Here is a 24018-nt window from a genome sequence, read left to right on the forward strand (position 1 = left end):
GTGTTCATCCAGCTCTGCACCTTGTTGTCTCAGTTATATAATGTAACAAGCTTCTTTACCTCGGCAGTATGTCATGGTGGTAAAGTTAGTTTCTCCTGAGATGCTGACGAATCCTTTCTGACATGTACAATAGAAACTCCCGTGTGTATTGTGGCATTCTGTGTTGACACCGCACCCCCGATTAAAAATAGCTCCAGAATGATCGCACTCATCTTTATCTGGAAAATGACGAACAGGGTTAAAAGATTTCCTTTACCTTTTGGGAATTGAAGATTCTCATGTTAGCCGGTGGATTTTACTGTCTGTTGGTATTCAAGAGGGAATTGGCATTTCTGAACTGATTTTTCTGTAAGGTACGGATGGAATGAGATCATTTTAAGTTCTCCCTCTGGATTGTACCTCAGCTGGGAACACTAGGGGGTGTCCAAGGAACATGCTGCATTGAAATTGAACATTCTGAAAGTTGCAGAACTTTTACATTCATCTTGAGCTATGAGCATTGCTGGCATTGATTGGCCAGTGCAAATTACCCTCAAGGAAGTGGTGGTGAGCCTTTGTTTTCAATCGCTTCAGCCTGCTGATGAAAGTGACGCCACAGTACAGTCAGGTACTTAGGTACACTGTCAGGGACCAGATAGGTCCCTTGCAAATAGGAGATAGCCTAGACCCTAACTTTTATCACATTTAAAGGCCATTGTAAGGTGCTGTTTTCGGGATATATTTTGATATGTCAAAGGCACATTCAGGAAAATTGATTGTCCCACTTGTTATTCTGACAGCAGAGAGAACTCCAGCTTTTAGTTGTAACAGAGAGAAAGATATAGCAGCTTCCACAACCAGCTTCAAAACCCCAGCAACTACTGAAAGCTAAACTAAAAACCCTCTTTCTTTGGGAGCCTGACTCCATTAATTCATGCTGCTTCTATTGTTCAAACTTTTCAAAAAAAAACCAAGGCCTCACAAACTGTTTACTTTATTGGCTTGGAACAGACGGCTTGGTACATCTGTCACAACCTCTCTTCGCAAAAAAAATGAAAGGGTAGAATATACCTCTTAAAGCCATAGTATCATCACAAGGTCAGAGATTCCACTCAGTGTGAAAGTCCTGTCCTTTAGGGAAGGAAATTTGATGCTTACCTTGTCTGGTCTACATATGACTCCAATGTGATTGACTCCTAATTGTCTCCTGAAGCCACATAGCAAGCTATTCATCCACTGTGCAGTCAATGTCATACTCAAGGAATTGTACCTTATAGACCATGTCCCAGAGCCCACCATCACCACTATCTCTGGGTATGTCCTGTCCCCATTGGCAGGAAAGGCCCAACAGAGGTGGCAGCACAGTTGTATATTGTTGGGACAGAATTGCCCTGAGAATTATCACGTACCCTCCTCCCCACCTCTGGCTGATGAATCATTGATTTTTCCATATTGACCACCACTTAGAGGAAACACTGAGGGTGACAAAGGCACAGACGCATTCTGGGTGGGATACTTCATATCAATCACCAAGGGTAGCTTGGTAGCACAATACAAACAGAACTGGCTGATTTCAAAAGGGCATACTAGACTAAGGGACATAGATGGCGGTGAGTAGGGCTTTTGAGCCCTGGGGCTCATCTGCTCCATCCACTTCACAACATGAAAGAGGGAATTCCATTTAGTTTCAAAGACACAAAACCCATCATTGGTGCTGCCGCTTTCAATGGTTCCCCTGATTGCAGGGCTCACACCCAGAGCTACTTGCTCAGTGGCAGGGGCACCACCCACTTGCAAGAGTTCAGGAACCTCTTTGTTCCACTAAGCAAAATGAGTCACCTTACACCTCAGCAAATTTCACTCCAAAAGTTTGTTTTTGAACTCAACATAACTGGCCCACCTTATTTGCTCATAGAATCCCTACAGTGTGGAAACAGGCCCTTTGGCCCAACAAGTCCACACCAAACCTCAGAGCATCCTACCCAGACCCATCCCCCTATAACCCACCTAATCTACACCTCCCTAAACACTACGGGCAATTTAGTATGGCCAATCCAACTACCCTGCACATCTTTAGACTGTGGGAGGAAACCGGAGCACCCGGAGCATTCCCATGCACACACAGGGAGAACGTGCAAACTCCACACAGACAGTCGCCCGAGGGTGGAATCAAACCCGGGTCCCTGGCGCTGTGAGGCTGCAGTGCTAACCACTGTGCCACCGTGCCGCCTTCCAATTTGGTATCAGATATAAATTTTGATATTGTAAATCAAATTGAGTTTAAAAGCCCTCTTGCTGTCTAGTGGCCATTATTGGATATATATCAGAAGAAGAAGGGAGCAAAAACCAGACACCATTCTATAACTCACCAATGCACATCCCGTTTGCTGTAGGTTTGAATCCTTCCTCACACTTCTTGGCTTTGATTCTCCCTGAAGAGCATCCATTGCTGAAGCAGATCACTGGGAGTAAAAGAAAACTTCATATATTTGAAAAAAAAAATTCACATCAAATTCTATTCAGTAATTGCCCCATTTCTTGTTGTTCTGCATCGACTTCCTCCTGGGTAAATCACTCTAGGGCTCCTTCCATTCCTCTCTAAACCTTCTCCAAGCCTATAAACTCTTGAAATCTGTGATCCTCCTACATGTGATAATTGAGCATCTCCGTATTCTTACACTCCACCCTCAGTGACTGCACTGAGAGGAGTCTACACCCTTAGTTCTTCAATTCCCTCCCTAAACCTATGACTCCTGATTTAACAAACAGCCGAAAAGGTATCCCTGTGGTGAAATATTTAGCTGCTTGTCCTGACATTTCATTTTGGGCCTCAGTGTCAGTTTGACTTTGAGTGCTGTCCTGTTGGAGCATAATGAGAATGGATATGATGTTGAGATGTTTCTCATCATGTTATGGAAACATCTGCAGTCACAATTGAGTTGCTGTTGAGAAAGGATGGAATAGTCTGTACCAATGAGAGATGTACTTACAGAGGACTGTATTAGGTACAATAGAGTGAACAAGAGAGTTTGCAGAACTTACTAGATCATGTAACAGCCACTCAGAGGTGAGGGGACGCCATTACAGACCACAAAGTACCAGAGGATTGAGGATAGCCATCGGATCAATGTGCAGAATAGAAACAGAGCAACAAGCCTCGTGGCAAGACAAGTTACTTGTGAAGTATCTTGGGACAGCTCATTATGTCAAGGGTGTGATATATACACAAGCTGGTGCTGTGTACTGTTTCACACTAGAAATTGATCAGCTCCTTTCATTTAGACACAGAAAATCTTGAAAACATCAATGTTGAAGTTTCAGACTTTTCCCCAACTTGTTAGCATTAGACATTCTCATCACAGAATCACAGAATTTTTATGGTGCAGTAGGAGGCTTGTCAACCCATCGAGCCTGCACTGGGTCTTCAAATGAGCATCATTGCCTCATGTCAATCTCTCCCAATTCTAAACTCTTGCACATTGTTTCGACTCAACTAATCGTTTAATGGCCACAATTATACCTGCCTCCACCACACTTCCTGGCGGTGCATTCCATACCTTAACCAGTACTCAAACTAAATGTCTTATCACAAGTTGTGTGGATTTGCTGTCAATTGGCCCTCACAATGTGCCACAAACCCAGTTGCAGAAGACATACACCAACACCTCTGGTGTTACAGTCCATTTCTCAGAGCGACTGTAGAATTTGGGACTTCTGCTGACGACCTTCTCTACCAACTTTTAGGGAAAACTCAAAGAACTGATCATAAAGTCTGAACTATTGACTCAACTGAAGCCAAGCATGACGAGAAGCTTGACCAATTTGGAGAGCTTTCACTGATATAATCATTGCTTCATACAGGGTGAAGGCTGACCCAGATTTAGTGAAACTTCCCAGAGACAGATGTAATTGCATTGGAGTCAGTTCACAGAACGTTCACTAGATTAATTTGAGAGATGAAAGGCTTGTCATATTCGGAGATATTGAGGAGTCTAGGCCTATATGCGTGAGACTTTAGAAGAAGAAGAGGAGATCTAATTGAGGTACATAAGATCTTAAAGGGGATTGAAAATGTAGACGTAGAATCCATATTCTTCCTTGTGGGGCCATCCAGTCTGAGGGGTCATATCTTTAGGCAAAAGGGTGGCAGTTTTAAAATAGAGATGAGGAGGAATGTCCTCTCTCAGGGGATCATGGATCTGTGGAATTCACTACCCAGAGTACGGTCAATGGCAGGGCACTGAATAAATTTCGGGAGGCCGTAGATTTTCAATTAGTAATGGGTTAAAGAGTTATGGGGAATGGGCAGGAAAGTGGAATTGAGGCTGAGATGAGAGCAATCATGATCGTAATTAAATGACAGAACAGGCTCGAGGGGCTGAATTGCCTACTCCTCCTAGTTAGTATGCTCTTAAATGAGGGGAAGAATGAAAGATAAGACAACCACCAGACCTGATCTTGCAATATCTGTCTCACACATTTGCAAACTGAACACGAAAAGAGCCTCTTAGTAATTTCCAGAAGATAAACCAGAAGCAGAGCCCAGGATTGATTAGCAATGACGAATTAGTGTGACTGTCTTCCAAAGACAAAACGGTCACTGAGTTTCATGTTGACAACGTTGATTGCAATGCAAAAACATCAGCTTTCCTGCTCCTCTGTCGCTGCCTGACCTGCTGTGTTCCTCTAGCTCCACACTGTGTTCGACTCTGACTCCAGTATCTGCAGTTCTTGCTATCTCCAAGCAGTTGTGTTGCAATGTTAAAACAAAGACCACTGGGGGAAGTTTTCAATCTTGTTATCCTATTGAGTGACTGGTTGTGGGGGGTTGGTTTTTCTAATTATAGTTATTAGTGTATTTTACTGTTATTATTTTATATTAGTTATTATTTTATTGCAAATTCACAACTGATCACGGTGGATTTTAAGTTTTCTTCTCTATTCAGAAGTGCTCTGACACACAACTAAATTTTCTTTTTCCCTTCACCATATTTGCCCACGGTATTCTTTGGTTAGCTGTTAACTGACAATGGTAAATCACCCGTGTTTCCAACTGAATAATTTACGTGCAAAGCCCGTTCAACTCAATGCAAACCATGAAAGGTGAGGGAGAGGTAGGGAGAGGGGAAGAGCTGGTGAATCTGAAACATAGTTTGATAACAGTCAGTGGAAAAGGGTGACTAGTTGATCAGGCCAGCCCTACACTTGAGATAAAAACCAAAAGAACTGCGGATGCTGTAAATCAGGAACAAAAACAAAGTTGCTGGAAAAGCTCAGCAGGTCTGGCAGCATCTGTGGAGGAGAAAACAGAGTTAACGTTTCGGGTTGGGTGACCCTTCCTCAGAACACAGAACACTCTGAGTTCTGAGGAAGGGTCATCAGACCCGAAACGTTAACTCTGTTTCTCCTTCACAGATGCTGCCAGACCTGCTGAGCTTTTCCAGCAACTTTGTTTTTGTTCCTACACTTAAGATATCTGGAACACCAGGAGAAGATAATTTCCTGTCCTGCTGCTGACCCTTAATAACCCCCCCTCCCATCCATGGTCATCCCCATAGCTATATGTCTCCTGTGAGAAGAACAAGTCTGAACAACCCCTCACGCACCAGGATGTACACAGGGAAAGAAATGAACCCGCACATCTCTCCGGCTGACTCACATTTGCAAAGTTTGTCTGGGAGGTCACATAGTCAAAGCAATATCTCAAAGTCGTTTCTCTTCCATACGATGAGGTCAGTGCCCTGGCCAATAACCAGCCCTACACCCTCAAAAATTGCAAGGTTCAGCATCCATTTGAGGAAGGGTCACTCAACCCGAAATGTTAACTCTGATTTCTCGCCATAGATGCTCCCAGACCTGCTGAGCTTTTCCAACAATCTATATTTTTGTTTCAGCATCCATCATGCCAACCAGTAATGAATTTCAGATGTAAAGTGAGATTTGGATCGAGCCTATACAGACTCATTTCACACACACAGGCCAGATGATAGTACATCAAGGCTAACTTCATACGCTGTCCTTTGAGGTAATGGAACAGTGTCATGTGCCTCTATATCTCCAGTTCTCTGGTGTTAGACATAGGTTAAAACGATCAAAAAGATTAGCATGAATTCCACAAAGCTGTATTTATATCTCCAGCAATGGCTATAATGATTTGTGTGACTTTCTCTGCTCACATAACTCAGAAGTCAGACAACACCAGGTTACAGTCCAACAGGTTTGTTTGAAATCACAAACTTTCAGAACGCCACCCCATCATCAGGAGAAGTCCTGTTATTATTAGAGGTTGCCTTGTGTGTGTTTAACTACTGCTGATTGTAATCTTTGCTGTCCTGTCAGTTTTACACTGGGCAGTTTTTCCTCAAATTTCACTGAATCAAAACAGAATCTACAGCACAGAAAGAGGCCATTCAGCCCAAACCATCAAGGGTAGCATTTATCCTCCAAATTGGAAAATGGTGTACAGTCCTGGTCGCGACACCAGAAGGATGTGGAGGCTTTGGAGAAAATGTGGAGGAAAGGTTAACCAGGATGTTTCCTGGTTTGGAGGTTATTAGTGATGAGGAGAGATTGGACAAACTTGGTTTGTTTTCACTTTGAACGTTAAAGGATGAGGTACAATTTGATAGAAGTTTATAAAATTATGAGAGGCAAGGATAGATTCACTTGTCAGAGTCTCTTTCCCAGCATAGAAATGTCAATAACTGGGGGACACCAGTTTGAAGTAAAAGAGGGAAAGTTTAAAGGAGATGTGAGAGGTACATTTTTTACACAGAGGGTGGTAAGTGCCTGGAATGTGCTGCCAGAGGAGGTGGTGGAGGCAGATACAATAGAAATGTTTAAGAGGTATTTTGGCAGATACATGAATAGGCAGAAAACAGAGGGACTGCAAATGTAGAAAAGGTTTTTAGTTTAAAAAGGCATCATGTGTTGGCAGTCTTGTTGGGTCGAATGGTCTGTTCCTGTGCCGTACTGTTATTTCTTCTTCTTGTTCTTTGTAAACTCATCACCTCCAAACTTCTTACACTGTCATACTTCTAACACGAAATGCACACTCTATTCTGTGAGCGAACAGAACTGAACTGAAACACACATCAGCATTCCTGCCTGGACATCTATTCCTTCCATCTGTTTAAATTTCACAAATATACAGTTTCTGTTGTAGTTAAATTGAACATAAAAGTACCGAGACAGCTAACACCATCTGATCCCTTGTACTCACCCAGGATTAGACACGATGTTCCTAATCTCATGACTTCCCAACCACACTGTCACCAGGGCAAATGCTTCAGCAAGACTCTCTCACACGCTGCGTGATTCTGAGCACCAACCTCAATATTTTTACACACTTTACATCATCTATATGAACAGCCACTGCAATGGAGGAAGTTCCTTCATGCACTGCAACACGAACTTTACTGTGAAAGAAGAGATTACCTTTCACATGGACAGTAACAGTTTACCAGACAGAATCAGTGCATCTTACATATAGATATTAACAGTACTTTACATGTGGGCAGCAACAATTTATATCTGAGCAATAACTTGTCCATGTTTATAATGGGCAGTAACAGTACTTGTCATATTCCAATAGAAAGGGCGGAATCTTCCCTGATCCTGAATGACATGGGCTGTGGTGAGAAATCTGGAAGATTTGTGTGAGAAGTCGAGTTTCTTGATGTAAGGAGCAACAATTTGTATTTTCCAACATAGTTCAGCACCTGGAGATGAGATTCTCACTAAGGAGCAGCTTGAGGTCAATTAACTGAGAACATTATTCATTATTGCGCTCATTATTATTTAACTTTGTTTCATTAATAAGCAGGTACCTTTTCTACAACCTGCCAGATAAAAACCGGATGCTGAGAATTCCCAAAGTGAAATTCTGCGCAGGTCCCTGGTAACTACACCTCAACACTTGCTCCTCTGAAGCTCTGTCTTGGACACACGCGGCATCAATATCTCAGCCACACACCATAGGCAACAACCACAAACACCCCACACCCTCTGATCTTAACATTCAACATGTTCTAGTCTCTCCACATCATCCTGGCACATCTCCAATGCACTTACGGTGCCCTTACAGTACACGTCTGCACTGTAATGCTGCATTTTGGAGCACACTGGCAAATAACACTGCAATGCTACTGCAAGGGCTCTGCGTTACAATTGGCTCATGGGCTGGACCAGGCTGCATCTCAGAGCTGCTCACTTGCTCTTAGTGCTCACCCACATTGTGCCTACTCGGATGGTCACAGCATTGTTTGCCTTGCTTTTTGCCTTTTTGTGTTTTGACACCTCAACCAGAGTTCAAAGGCTCACAGCACTATGGCCTTCCCTCGCTGTTTAGCACAGACATAAAGTCAGGCAACTTATGAAGCTTGTAGCAGTCCTCATGTTGCTGGATGGCACCGTGCCACATCAATCTCACAGTTACACCATGTGTCAGCAGCTTCTGCAGAAAACACACTGTGTGGCATCCAAGTAAACAGCTACCTCTCAATGTCTAAGGCGAGTGGTGCTCAATGAAGTTTAGGGAGACCCCCATCACTCAGGGGCTCCCGGCACAGTAAGTCAAGGATTGTCTCCGATATCATTCCAAGGTCTTGGGCATGGTCATTCAGCTGCTTGGGGTGGTCAGGGTCAGGATCCCCTCCACCACCAGCGCTGGTTAATTTTGCCCTTTTGAGGCGTGATTTCTGCTGGAATAAGAGACGGGAGGGATTGACTCTGATGGTAGTGGGTCGCACAACTGTTAATCTGTTAGTGCAGGTGGGGGAAGGGGGGTGGGAGAAAGTTGGGGGGAAAGGGTGGGAGAAAGTTGGTGGGGGAAAGGGAGTGGGAGAAAGTGGGTGGGGGAAAGGGGGTGGGAGAAAGGGGGTGAGGTGTGCCAAGTGAGTAGGCAGTGCATTGGCCCTGCAGGCCCAGTGGTGTGGGAGAATTGGGTGAGTGAGAGTGAATGAGAGAAGATGTTGCAGGCAACAGTGAGAGTAGAACATTAGCCTTGTTGCGAGGTGGGTGCGGTAACAGAGATAGAGTGAAGTTGAGGTATCAACAAGAAGATGATGCCACCTACACTGGTGAAATGAAGAAGATCATTAACCTTCCTCCCGTAGTCCTCCAAATGCTGAGGCTGCAGTGATCTGGGTGGCAACATTGGCCCAGGCTGGCAGGGTCAGGTGTCATGGCCTCCTCTGGTTCTCCTGTATGAGGACGATGTCCCTCTTCTGCTCCAGTCCATCCACCAGGACCTCCAGTCCCTGTTTGCAAAGCAGGGAGCCAGTTACCCCTTGTCTGCCACGCCTGTGGCAAATGTCATGAACAGGGGAGTGCAGCTACAGACTGACCATGCTTGACCGGGTGTGCAACAGGCTTTTAAATATTCCAGGATGTTCCGGGGGTTCCTTCCAGTGACCGTGAATGGGACAATCCTGCTGGCATCGGATGAAAGGGGAGCCATAGTGTGTGACAGGGAGTTAATGAGGCAAATCAGGTTCATAGTGTGAGAAAATTTTCTAGGCCTTGCAGAGAAAAGCCTTAACTCAACACAAAAGTCATTTTGCTAAAATATGGTTAAATTCAGCCCTAAAAATGTTTATTTGTAGATTATAACAAGCTGAAGCACACCCGGCAGTCTGTGAAACACACAGACTAAAGTTTAAAACAGGAAGGTTGAATCACCTCTGACAGCTGCTTCTTTAAGTGCAGCAATCATGAAGACAGTAACAGTATTTACTTTACAGTCATCACCTTCTCACTCTTAATTCTTTCCTCTATAAACTCCATTCACCAAGGTTCCTCCGACAGCACCTTTCAAACCCATGCTCTCTGCCATCTCAAAGGACAAGGGCAGCAGATACATGGGAACACCACCACCTCCAAGGTCCTCTCCAAGCACTCTCCATCCTGACTTGGAATTATATATCACCGCTCCTTCAGTGTCGCTGGGTCATCATCCTGGAATTCCCTCTGTAATAGAACTATGGATGCTCCCACACCTCATGGACTGTAGGAGTTCAAGGACACCTCGCCGCCATTTTCTCAACAGCAATAAGGAACTGAATGCTGGTCTAGCCAGTAATGCCCACATCCTGTAAACAGATGTAAAGAGAGTTCAAGAAACCTTTGGGGTTATTAGGAACTGCCGATGCTGGAGTCTGAGATAACAAGGTGTGGAGCTAGATGAACACAGCAGGCCAGGCAGCATCAGAGGAGCAGGAAAGCTGATGTTTTGGGTCTGGACGCTCCTCTGATGCTTCCTGGCCTGCTGTGCTCATCCAGCTCCACACCTTGTTATCAAAAAGCCTTTTGTTGTGTTCTGGTTTGGTCAGTCATTACTGATACTACCTTTGGTTGTTCAGTTGTCATGGGTTACACTATCATGAAGCTTAGGACTTGGGTTTTTATCATGGACTGCTGAAAGAACGCTTCTTTAGGCTGTTCTGTATCCTTTTAATGCTGTACAGGAACACTGTTTTGCCTATAACTGATGATTGCCCAGTCACAGAATTTCCAACAAACTCTTTTATTTACTTGAGAGAGAGAGACATCCTTAATGGCCCAACCCTAATCGTGACTGGAGGCCTCATAATCATTGGAAAGGAATGAGTCAAAAAGGAATCGAGGGGCAATGGGAACAGTGGGGGTAGAGAAAACACACATCATAAAACAGAAACATAGGTTAAGATCCAACCTGATATGGGGTGGTTTAACAGAGACCAGACAAACTGATCGTCTGTTCAAACATTCACAGTTTTTCAGATAAAATCAAGTAACAGGAAACTGTGACTGCTGCTCTCTCAGACAGCTGAAAAGTGTTCTTGTAACCACAAATAGAAAATATTTCAGTACTACCCTCGAAAATCATTTCTGAATATGCAGACGGTTGATAAGGAGAGTCAGCGGTCACAATTAAGTGATTCAAGCTAAGATGGAGTGCTGACATACAGACTGGTCAGACATAACAGAATAGTTGTTTAATGTTTTTAGGAGCAAAGTATGGAAGTTGAATGCCAGTCTGCAGAATGTACAACATGCACGTTTTGTACCAGGAGGGGATGCCAGTGTTTGAATATGGTGAGCCACGTTGGGCTAAGATTCTCAATTTCTGATGGTGGTGATGGCTATCCATAGTGTTCACCCTCCAATCACTATCCAACATTCCTCGTGAGACTGAAAAGTGAGGGTTTGTATGATACAGTGGTTATGTCATTGAGCCCATAATCCTATTTTCTGAGTGAATGTTCTGGAGGCATGAGTTGAAACCCCAAATCTTGAAATAAAGTGCAACAATGAGTTGAGAGGAGCACAGCTTTTGATCTAAATTCACAAGATCCACCAAGATGGGTAGGAAAGCATGTTGTGAAGGAGACTCAGAGAGATTGCAGATAGGTATAGATTAGGGTGAGTGAGTGGAGAATGTGAAGTGCAGGTAAAGTACTGCTTCAGCTGGGCGGTGTTTTTGAGCCCTTGGATACTGAAGAGAGAGGAAGTAAACAGACAGGTGTTACACTTTCTGTGGTTGGAGGGGAAGATGCCGTGGGGCTGTGGGGAGGTGTTAGGAATGGAGGAGGAGGGAATCAAGGTGTCCTTGAGTGAACAGTCCTTGCAGAAGGCTAACAAGGGAGGGGAGGGGAAGGGGAATATGTGTCTGAAAAGGGAAGGGTTACTCAATCCAAAACATTAATTCTGATTTCTCTCCACAGATGCTGCCAAACCTGCCAAGCTTTTCCAGCAATTTGTGTTTTTCTTCCTTAAAACATTGAGATCGGAGTGAAATTTCTCCAGAATTGAGTATCTGTACAAGAACAGGGTAGGGTAACAGCCTGAAGCTTTGTTTAGCTTTTCGTGTTAAGATTTTATGAACTACCATGTATAAGCCTTGCTTCTCCATGCCCCCCTTTTGTGTAAAAAATTCTGTTCTGTTGTTGAAGAACACCTGCTTCTTCATGTGAATCATTCATTTCCCAAGAAGAATTTTCTCATGTTTTGCTCTTTGACAATGTTTACATGGGATTCCATAGCATTTTACAACACACACAAGGGCCATTTGGCCCAGCTGCTCATGTTAGTGTTTATACTCCTCATGTGTCTCTTTCCATTCCATTTCATTTCAACCATTCAACACACCATCCTGCTCCTTTCTGCCTCGTGTGTTTACTGAACTTCCTCATAAATGTATCTATATGACTTGTCTTAACGATTCCTGTTGGTAGTGAGTTCCACATTCTCAACACTCTTTAAGTAAAGAATAATTTGTCTGCATTTCTTTTTTGGATATGTTAGTGACTTTGATGCACTTATAATTGATAGCTTGGGGCTCACTAAGTGGAAATATTTCTCATCTACTCTGTTACTATGGTACATGTTGCGGTTCTGCTGTTTAGAATCATCTGAAGTTCCTTGTACAGCTACACCACCAACAATGCTCCTTATAGAAACATAGCAAATAGGAACAGGAGTAAGCCTTTCAGTCCTTGAAGCCTGTGCCTCCACTCAATTTGTTCATGGTTAATCATTTAACAAATTCCTTGTTCCTGCTTACTCCCCTTATCCTTTGATCACTTTATCCCTGAGAACTACATGGGACTTCTTCCTGTAAACATTCTGACCTCTTCCTGACCTCAACTACTTTCCATGCCAATTACTGGGATTAGTCCAAGTTATTGATACCCTTACAAAATCTTCAACAGAAGTTGGTATACTCTTGGTAAACAAAACACATTTATGATACGATACTAAGTAGCTAATTAATTGAGTCACTGTTAGCTACATGGACTTCGTGAAAGCAACTGGCACTGATCACTGGAACATCTTGGTTAGCTCCTCCCATCTTATATATCTTACTGTGAGGAGCTTATCTCACAATGCCAGTTAACCCTTTCAGGTGAAAACTCCCGCCTGTTCAGCCTTTTCTGATTGTTTGAGCCTCTTGCTTCTGCAGGTTTTTGTTTGAGGGAAAAATTATTCTGTGAATCAGCGTACCTTGGGACTTCAGAGCCTGGTGTCCTCAGTCTCCAATCCGTAAAATGAATGCTTGTAATATCTTGAGCAGCCATTTCCCAGGAGGGCCTCATCCCGTGGGAATGTAGCCTCAATAAATGACTCCCAGGGTGTACAGCAAGATCCAAGTGAGTGTTACAAGCTTCTTGCAGACTGGTACAGAGGAAGGAAGATGGAAATGAACTCTTACTGAAATACTGTCTCTCATGACCTCTGAAAGTGTTTTCAGCCAGTGGGATACTTTTGAAGTGGAGTCACCGTCGTAGGGAATGCAGCAGCCTATTTGTGTGTAGCAAGGTGTCCCCCAGGCAGCGATCTGAGGATAACCTGATTGTCAGTTTTAGTACTGGTGGTTCATGGATACCTTTTCGCCTTGCCACCGTTTCTTTGAATAGCACCACCTGAGAGAGAGGCAACCAGGGGGGCATTTGTTTAAGCTCTCATCTGAAGGGTGGCACCTCTGACAGTGCTGCATTAATTCATTCTTGCATTGAAGTATCAGCCTGGATTTTGTGCTCAAGTCTCTGGAGTGGGGTTTGTTACAACTTTACTGGAAGATATATCGCGACATCTGAATGTAGGTTTGAGGTACAGAGTAGTCTCGGCTTTGAATTGGTATTGCAATTTTATTTATACGAGACAGGTTTAAACATGTATTTATGAAACCATTTTAAAGTGATACAGTTAAGAGTCTCACACGTCAATTTGCACTCAGACTCAAACACCAGAGAATGGTATAAGTCCACACTCTCTAATGAACAGAGCTATAGATTATAACTGGCCAGGGAATTTTATACTCAGAGCAAAGCATAAAAGGGGCTAATGACAACATTCTAGTGGATGCAAAATGATGTTAGTACCCACAAAATATTTCAATTCCTTTTCTTAAACGAGGCAGTTAGATTGCATTGGGTTGCCACTGTGTCATTGACAGAAATTCCAATTTACACATAATCTCCTGATTCTTTAATGAACAGAACTAATGAAACTAACTTAACCATCAAATAAACTTTCAACAAAAGGTTGTTTACAGAACCAAATGTAAATCTTATTACTGCTGACTTGCTTTACTATATAAGACAATGTTACTCCTCCCAAAGCCAGCTGTTCGTAGAAGGGTAATGCTTAATCCATGGCTGCCATTCCAATTGGTCATTTATCGGAGATTTAATGGCATTTTAGATATCTACAAATTCTTCACTTATCATTCAGTCCATATCAGGTATTTGTCCAGAATGAATTAGTCAGCTCTTTGCAGAGGTCATGAACACATCCGGTCACACTATTTCCTGTGGAGAAAAGCATATATGCCTCAGTTTTCAATGATGTATCTAGTTTCAGCTTCCCTTCTAAACCCTCCATCTTTGAAGATGTTGAACCTGAGTGAATTACACTTTTGTAGCCTCTGACTGAAGTATTCTTCCATGAGATCTGTCTAAGGTAGACTTTCCAAGGCTGTGACTGAAATTACTTGTTTGCCTGCTCGCCTGGCATATTCATAAGACACTTGTTAGACTGCAGCTGGAGTGTTACAATACATTCAGAAAAGTGCAAAAGCGACTTACAAGAAAGGTTCCAGGAAAGAGGAACTTCAGTGACGAGAATAGATTGAAGAAGTTGGGGCTATTCTCCTTTGAGAGTAGAAGGCCGAGAGGAGATTTGACGGAGATTTTCCAAAACATTGAGTGGGCTAGAAAGAGTAGGTAGTGAGAAACGCACTGCCTGGAAATGTGGTGGAGGCAGGTTCAGTTGAGGCATTCAAGAGGGGCAATGGATTGTTATTTGAATAGAAAAAAAGTGTGTAAGGGAATGGAGAAAAAGCAGGATACTGGCACTAGGTGATGATACCCATTTGAAGAGCTGGTCTGCATGCATGATGGGCCGAACGGCCTCATTTTGCACCATAACAATTCAGCTATTGTAGTCAAGCACCCAGACTTGGCTATATAGGTAACTGGATCATTGTAATAGTATTAATTTGAGAGAAAATGATTAGAGAGGCTATTGGAGCCTTTGTATCCTGAGGATTGAAAAACAAGAGTGTGGCAATTCTGTTTCAGCTGTCAAAGCCCTGGATAGACTACTCCTGAAGCAATGTGCTCACTTCTGGACACCATAGCTTAGGAGGGATATCTTGACTTGGAAGGAAGAGCAGTGTGGGTTCACTGGAACATTGCCTGGACTCCAAGTTAATTAGAGAGATACTCCATGCCTTGTATGGTGGTGACTGTTGGCAATCTAGAAGGAAAAACCAATAAATCTTGCGAATGACGCATACCAGTCCTCAAATTGGAGCTCCAGTACATTCATTGCCAAATATTACCACTTCTTTACTGATCTTTCCCTCTGGCAATCCATTCCACCTCAGCCAAGTCCAACCTTATTCTAATACAATGTGTACATACACCACACTTTCTTGGACCAGGCAGTAGATTAGAGCTTGGAACTCAACCTGATTGTTTATCTTTCTCAGACCGTGGCAATGAAACAAAATTCTACGGCTGCCATCATCTGTAACTAGCTAACTCAGCTCTGACAGGGTGTTACTTTTCCACAGTCGGTACGCCTATAGCTTCGAACCAATAGCCATTAGACACTCTGCATGCTCATGTGTAAAGACATTCACAGTTCGTTAAAATTGGAAGACACATGAGATGTTGTCCATATTCATATACTCAAAGTTCTCTACGTGACTTTAAATATACCTGCTGTAGTCACATGAAGTTTTCTAAGTGGTGTAATGCTGAAGGAATAGATGAAACAGAGAATAACACAGCACAGGAATAGGCCCTTCAGCCCTCCAAGCCTGCGTTGACACATTTTGCCCTTCCACATTAAAACTGTCTCCACATACAGAATCCATATCCCTCTATTCCCTTCTTATTCATGTATTCATCCAGGTGTTTCTCAAATGCTGCTATTGTGTCTGCTTCCACCACCTCCTCTGGTAGCGTGTTCCAGACACTCACCACCCTTTGTGTGAAAAACCTGGCTCGTACATCTCTTTTAAACTTACCATGCTCCCAGCCCTCCCAACGTACCTTGGACCTGTGTCCCCTGGTAACTGAACCCTCCACTCTGGGAAAAAACCTCATACCGTCCACTCTACCCATGCCATTAACAATCTTATAAACTTCTATCAGGTCTCCCCTCAACCTCCTGCGTTCCAGTGAAAATAAACACAGCCTATCCAACCATTCTTCATAGCTAGAATTGCCCATACCAGGCAACATCCAGGTAAACCTTTTCTGTGCCCTCTCCAAAGCAACCACATCCTTCTGGTAGTGTGGTGTATGCAATATTCCAACTGTGGCCTAACTAAGACTCTATATAGGTCCTGACCTGAAACCTGCTCCTCTAATGCTACCTGATCTCCTGTATTCCTCCAGCTCCACACTATATTGTATGACCTGTCTATTGTATTACTCGATGCCCCTTCCAATGAAGGCAAGCATGCCATAGGCCTTTTTGACTACCTTACCTACCTGCGCTGCCACCTTCAGTGATCTGTGGACCTGCACAACCAGATCCCTCTGCTTATCAATACTCCTAAGGGTTCTGCCATTCACTGTATGATTTCCACCTGTTCTTGACCATCCAACATTTATCCGGATTAAACTCCATCTGCCATTTTTCTGCCCATGCCTCCAATTGATCTGTATTCTGCTGTATCCTCTAACAATCCTCCTCACTATCCGCAACTCCACCAATCTTTGTATCATCCGCAAACTTACTAATTTGAGAAGCCACATTTTCCTCCAAATTGTTTATGTAGACCACAAACAGCAGAGATCCCAGCACTGATCCCTGTGGAACACTACTAGTCACAGCCCTCCATTCCGAAAAGCATCCTTCCACCGCTACCCTCTGTCTCCTATGACTAAGCCAGTTCTGTATCCATCTTGCCAGCTCAGCCCAGTAACCATGTGACAGTACCTTTTGCAACAGTCTATGCTGAGGGACCTTGTCAAAGGCTTTAATATGAAGTCCATGTAGACGACATTCAGCACTCTTCCCTCATCAATTATCTTTGTCACCTCCTTAAAAAACTCGATCAAGTTATTGAGGCACAACCTCCCCTGCACAAAATCATGCTGTCTATCAGTAATAAGTCCATTTGCTTCTAAATGAGTTTAGATCTTGTCCCTGAGAATCTTCTCCAATAATTTCCCTACCACTGACATGAGACTCACAGGCCTGTAGTTTTCTGGATTATCCCTGCTACTCTTCTTAAATAATGGAACAACATTGGCTATCCTCAAGTCCTCTGGGACTTCATCTGTGGCTACAAAGTATACAAAGATGTCTGTCAATGGATCCCAAAGATAGATCCCATCAGGACCTAGGGACTTATCTATCTTAATGCTTTATGCACAACAGTTCTTCCTTTTTAATATCAACTCAGCTTAGAAATTCAACACTCCCTTCCCAGAGATCACCCTCCACCAATTCCTTCTCTTTGGTGAATACCGACACAAAGTATTCATTTAGGATCTCACCTACCTCTTCTGGCTCCACACATAGATCCCCTCCATTGTCCTTGACTGGGCCAACTCTTTCATGCCCTCTTGCTTTTTATATATGTATAAAAAGCTCTGGGATTTTCCTTAATCCTGTTTGCTAATGATTTTTCATGACCCCTTTTAGCCCTTCTAATTCTTTGTTTGAGTTCCCATCCTCCTAGACCTTACGTATGCTTCTTTTCTCTTTCTGACCAAGGTCATCCAAGGTTCATGTAACTTGCCATATCTGTCCTTCAATCTCACAGGAACATGCTGCTCCTGAATTTTTATCGACTGCTGTTTGAAATACTCTCACACGCCCAACGTAGATTTACCGTCAAACAGCCACCTCTAGTCAAAATTCACCAGTTCCTGCCTGATATTGTTGCAGTTTGTCTTCCCCCAGTTTAACACCTTCAACTGAGGACTGCTGTTATCCCTATCCATGAGTATCTTAAAACTCACGGCATTATGTTCACTACTCCCGAAATGCACGCCCACTGAAACTTTACTCACCTACCCGGGCTCCTTTCCCAAAACCAGGTCTAGTATAACCCCCTTCCCTGTTTGGACTGTTTACACATTGTGTCAAGAAGCTCTCCTGAATAGTCCTTACAAATTCTGCTCCATCCAAACCCCTAGCATGAGTAAGTCCCAACCAATGTCATGTTCTCTCCTCTATCTCCCACTGGCTGTTGGGAGGCCTGTAGTATACCCCCAGCATTGTGATTCCACATTTCCTTTTCCTGAGTTATACCCATACTGCCTCACTGCGCGAGTCTTCTGATGTATCCTTGGGTTTCCTGTCCGGCTACATGGATCACTAAAGCAGGTGCAGGAAATAATCAGAAAGGCTAATGGAATGTGAGAATAAAAGGTGTTTGAAATTGTGCTTCAACTATGCAAAGCTTAGACCACACATGAAGAAATGTGTAGCAGTTCTAGGCAATACCTGAGGACTGATATATATTGGTCTTGGAGGGAAAACAACATGTACTATCATGATTGGGTGGCACGGTGGCTCAGTGGTCCGCACTGCTGCCTCTTAGCGCCAGTGACCCAGGTTCGATTCCCCCCTCAGGGGACTGTCTGTGTGGAGTTTGCACATTCTCCCTGTGTCTGTGTGGGTTTCCTCCGGGTGCTCCGGTTTCCTCCCACAGTCCAAAGATGTGCAGGCTAGGTGAAATGGCTGTGCTAAATTACCCCAGAGTGTTCAGGGATGTGTAGATGAAGTGGGTTACAGGGGGAATGGGTCTGGGCGGGATGTTCTGAGGGTCAGTGTGGACTTGTTGGACCGAGGGCCTGTTCCCACACTGTCGGGATTCTATGAAATAACTGAACTCCTTTGATCAAATTACAAAGAGAAATTTGACCAAGTAGGGTTGTAATCATTGGAACAGATAAGGATAGTTGCAGAGAAACTATTTCTGCTGGCTGGGGTTTCTAGGGTTAAGGGACATGGTCTAAGATGTAGAATCAGACCATCCAGGAATAAAATCCTGAAAACAGGGGGTGGTTGAGGTTTGGAACTCTCTCCTGCAGACAGCAATTAGGTTAGGTTAGGTTAGGTCACAGATCAGCCATCACACCGAATCGTGGAACAGGTCCTAAAAAAATGAACTTCTCCTGTTCCTTTACTAAATATATACTCAGAGCTGTACAAGCTTGTACATAAATGAACATCATCATCAGGGAAACTTTCAAAGGAATTGCAGTTGGCTATCCAGTTCATTCTTTTTGATCATTAAATTGTGTGATAGTTTTGAAGATGGCCCAAGGTTGGGGCAGGTACACTCATACAGCAATTGAAATGAATTTGAAGAAGTACTATAAGAGAGTTTGGTTTACTCCTGCAAATAAATATGATTTACTTTCAGTTTGTTAGTGGCAAACTGCAGTTATATAGAAACCTGCGTTTCAATTTGACGATTGATCCCAATCTGAGATGTGTGACATAAAGGACCCTGAGTTTTGCTGAAAGGAAAGAAATGTCACTAAAACCTTTCACCTTGCACTGATCAGGACAGAATTACAAGAATATCATATCTCAAAGGGAACAACAATTTATACCAAAATCAGAAAAGGGTGCAGGTAAGTTGATAGGTAGAGGTGTTGCCATGGAGATTAATCTTTATTATTTATTCATTCACAGGATGAGGGTGTCGCTGGCTGGGCCAACATTTATTGCCCATCCCTAATTACCCAAAGGGCAGTTAAGAGTCAACCACAATGCTGTGGGTCTGGAGTCACGTGTAGGCCAGACCAGGTAAGGATGGCAATTTCCTTCCCTAAAGGACATTAGTGAACCAGGTGGGTTTTTTTTTCCCCATCAATCAACAATGGATTCATGGTCATCATTAGATGATTAATTCCAGATATTTTTATTGACTTCAAATTTCACCATTTACCGTGGCGGGATTTGAACTTGGGTCTCCAGAATGTTATCTGTGTCTCTGGATTAACAGTGCAACAATAATACCACTAGGCCATCACCTCCCCAATCACCATCCACTCATAAACTAATCAGCATCCTCTTCTTAAGTTATACGAATTGTTGTTCCCATTGAGATGTGATATCCTTGCAATTCTATCCTGAGTAGTGCAAGAAAAAGCTTCACCAATCTGACTCTTTTATCAGCAGTGCTCAAGTTCTGTTCTATCAAGTGACTGTTAACTCTGGACCCTTCTACTTTTAAAATTTATCTTGTAATAGCATCACTGACAAGATTTGTATTCACTGGTCATTTGCACTTGGGCTTGAGAGAGAAAGTGAGAAAGCAACCATGATGGAATGGTGATATTGTATAAATATCGAAGTTGGAATGGTGTGTAACTTTGAGGGGAACATGGGTGAGATGGTTTTCCAGTGCTGCTACCTTTTCTGTTTCTCAGTGCTGCGTCACCAGATGCTGCTGTAAATATAGGCACACTTACCGATGTAACTGACAATGGCACTTTTGTGGATTCGGATTCAAATAAGCTCTTTCTGGTCTGGCAGATGCAGGTAATCCATTTGCTGTATTCAGCCCTTATCTTAAGAGGTTTAAGAAAAGGAATTTATCAAACTTTGTAGCTGATAAATTAAGATTCTGCACATAAACTTCTCATCTATTGCTGATTTTCTTTTTACAGAAAAACACAATGCACAGTTTAGAATAATTGCTGGTGACCCATTAAGAATTGACTGGTTTCACAGCTTACCCTCTTTGGTGGCCAATATTGCTCCCAGCATTCACAGGTAAAACATACAGCATGAGCTAAAGTTCAGGCTACAGTACAACCTGACCCACCTTAGAGGAAGACCAGTATAAGTTGGTCTCTTTTCCTGTATCAGTGCCACAGGTACTTTGTGACTCAGTGTGAAGACGGTTTGATTTGGGGTTCTTGCAACCTCAGCTTTGTGGTTGAAGTCATACTCTCGGCCATGAGCCTGTAACGCAGGCGAACATGAGGGAAGGCGAAAGTGAGAACTCCCGCTGATGCTCCACCTTTCACAACCTCAGCCTGTCCCAAAGTGCTTTAAGATATTTATGGCACAACCACCCTAGTGTTGCAGAGAAATATGGTGGCCAATTTTTACACAGGAATGTCCTGCAAATGGCAATGAGGTCATGACCGAATAATCTGCTGTAGATAAGGGATGCCTATTAGCAAGGATACTGGGGAAACCTATGCTGTGGTTGGAAATAGTGCTGTTGCGCCTTCTACATAAGAACAGGAGTAGGCCATTCAGCCCATTGAGTCTGCTCCATCATTCAACTAGATCATGGCCGGTTATACATATGGTTATATATCATACCTGGTTATCTAACACCATTTCCCCGCGCTATCCCCATATCTCTCGATGTCATTAGCATCCAGAAGACAATTTCTGCCTTGAACATGTTCAATGACTTACTTGCAATTTTTGTACGAAAGAGGAAACAGACCTTTAGTTTAATGCCTCAAACAAAAAGGAGCCAGCTCAGATGGCACTATCAGTGCCGTGCTGAAATATTAGCCTAGATTATGTGCCCAATAACCGTGCAATGGGATTCAAACTCCAACCATCAGAGGCACAAGGTGGGTGGTGAGGCAGAACTGAGAGACTAGCGAACACAGAATATGTTATCTCCTTGGCTCCCAGCTTTCAGATTTTTGCTGAGGTTGAATGGGAACCATGTCTCCCAAAAAACTGTAGCTGAGGTCGGAGGTCAATTCAAAACTTCAAGAATAAAATTAGTAATTTTTTATTCTGTGAGAGGTCGTGGATCTCCAGGCTCACTGTGGCTAGATGGAGGCGAGATACAGGTCAGCCATGAGCTAACTAAATGGTGGAACATTTTTGAGGACTGAATGTCTGACTCCAGTTCCTATATTGTGACTTATTCCATTCCAATGTAATAAACCTAAAATAAAATACCACATGCCTTGGGATTTAACACACAAAGGATGATGAAGATGAAGGTGCCTTGAAAACTGTTGACAATTGTAAATAAATAGCCCATCACTGCTGTATCCTCTTGAAAATGAAAGAAGCCGAGAATCCAAGTACAGCCCAGGATAAAGATTTGTCCAATGGCTTTAAACGTCAGCATCCTGCAACAAGGAGAAAATTATTGTTAGACATGGTAGTGATGGGAACACTTATGGGCCCTCCAAAACCCTGAGATGAACAATTAGTTTTTAGATGCACCTAAACAATATATCTATCTTGCTCAGCAGGGAAGAAGGTGGCTTCAGCTGGTAATGCACCCACCTATGCTCCCAGTGCACATGCAAGTGATGTTGGGGGAGGCTTGGTGTCAGCAAGGGAGGGGGTTTGGGACACGGTAGACTCCCTCTTCCCAATGCCAGGTCCCTAAATAGGACACCGAGCACCTATGAATAAAGCACCCAACAGGGTTTGCTTTCTTCAGGTCCCAAAATGACAATTAACCCCAATCATTACTGGGTGAACACAGCCTGAACAGCCTTGACTTTTCCTTTCATAGTCATAGTATGTTCTGTACTTCCTTTCTTTCTCGCTTCCCCAGTCCTTCATTCCACTTGAGCATTCATAACTTGGCCTTGCAGAGGCATCACTTAACCCTCTTCGAGCAAGTCATTATTAATTGCAATACAATCATAATTTCATATCTTCAGACCAAAGCTATCTGCAAGGATGTGAACATGTAATCTTTTCAAGTGGGTTTAATATGTATGACTGCTAAACTTCAGTTCAAGTACTTCCAATTACTCTTTCGTGAGAAGTGGGCGTTGCTAACTAGGCCAGCATTATAGTCCCTTCTTGCCCTTGAGAGGGTACTGGTTAGTTGCTTTCTTGAACTACTGTAGGCCATGTGGTGTAGATACAGTTACAGTGTTGTTAGGGACGGGGTTTCAAGATTTTGACTCAGCAACACTGAAGGAATGGCAATGCACTTGCAGGTCAGGATGGTGTGTGGCTTGGGAGCAAATTTGCAGATGATGGTTTTCCATGTATCTGCTATCCTCATCCTGCTATGTGGAAGAGATTGTGGGTTTGGAAGGTGCTATCAAAGGAATGTTATTAAGTTGCTGCAGTGTATCTTGTAGATGGTATACACTGTTGCCACAATGCGTCAGTGAAGAGAATGAATGTTGAAGGTGGTGGATGTGGTGCTATGGGGAGGTGATGGCCTAATAGTGTTATTGCTGGACTGTTAATCCAGAGACCCAGGGACCCCAAAAAGATTCTGAATGTTGGGGAGGAGGAGGGGCATGGTGAGGGTCAACAAAAAAAATCAAGAATGAGATTAAGAATTTTTCCTTAAGTAAGGGATGTAGAAGCAAGGTGGTTAGATGGAGTAAAGATACAAACCAGTCCTGACCTAAACGAGCAGGAGTTCAGCAATGTGGGAAAAATTCTTAATCTCACTCTTGATATTTTTTTGTTGACCCTCACCATGCCCCTCCTCCTCTCCAACACTCGGAATCTTTTTGGGCAGGGAGTGTTCCAGACCACCACTACCATTTGTGTGAAGAAGCACTTCCTGAAACAGCCCTGAGGTGCCCAATTCTAAATTAAAGTTTATTCCCCCTTGTCCTCGACATCTCCCCTTGGAGCCTCACCTTGTGTCCTTAATTTTTGAGACATTCATGTCACGATTCGAAAGTTCTTCATTCAATATGCAGAGAGTTATGGTGAACAGAAATGTATTCGCCTGTTGGATTATTTGAGATGTTAAACTTATTGATCCAGAATATGGTAACACAGTCTAGGCATCTCTGAGGAATCTGAACTACAGTCCTCCGTCTCTCATAACTTAGCCAATGTTACTGAGCCAACTCAATCCGTGCATAATAAAAACCGAAAGAACTGCAGATGCTGTAAATCAGGAACAAAAACAGAGGTTGTTGGAAAAGCTCAGTAGGTCTGGCAGCATCTGTGAAGGAATAAACAGAGTTAACATTTCGGGTTCAGTGACCCTTCCTCAGAACTCAGTAGGCCAGGCCTGCTGAGCTTTTCCAGCAACTTTGGTTTTGTTCCTCAATTCTGTGCATGCTTACATTTTTTACTGACTGGTTTTACTCT

General features: G+C 43.2%; 1 protein-coding gene across 1 annotated transcript in view; it reads right to left on the minus strand.

Moving 5' to 3' along the window:
• LOC109935378 overlaps nucleotides 1-24018 on the minus strand; it is a 109189-nt gene that overhangs the window by 28909 nt on the left and 56262 nt on the right. Inside the window, exons 16-19 of the mRNA XM_048617833.1 lie at nucleotides 23556-23647; nucleotides 21893-22061; nucleotides 20418-20516; nucleotides 14265-14270 (exon numbers count right to left, since the gene is read on the minus strand). Of these exons, the coding sequence (XP_048473790.1) occupies nucleotides 14265-14270; nucleotides 20418-20516; nucleotides 21893-22061; nucleotides 23556-23647 (366 nt within the window). The remainder of the gene's footprint in view (nucleotides 1-14264; nucleotides 14271-20417; nucleotides 20517-21892; nucleotides 22062-23555; nucleotides 23648-24018) is intronic.

The sequence above is a fragment of the Rhincodon typus genome, chromosome 38 (genome assembly GCF_021869965.1).
Source record: "Rhincodon typus isolate 14 chromosome 38, sRhiTyp1.1, whole genome shotgun sequence".
NCBI lineage: Eukaryota > Metazoa > Chordata > Chondrichthyes > Orectolobiformes > Rhincodontidae > Rhincodon > Rhincodon typus.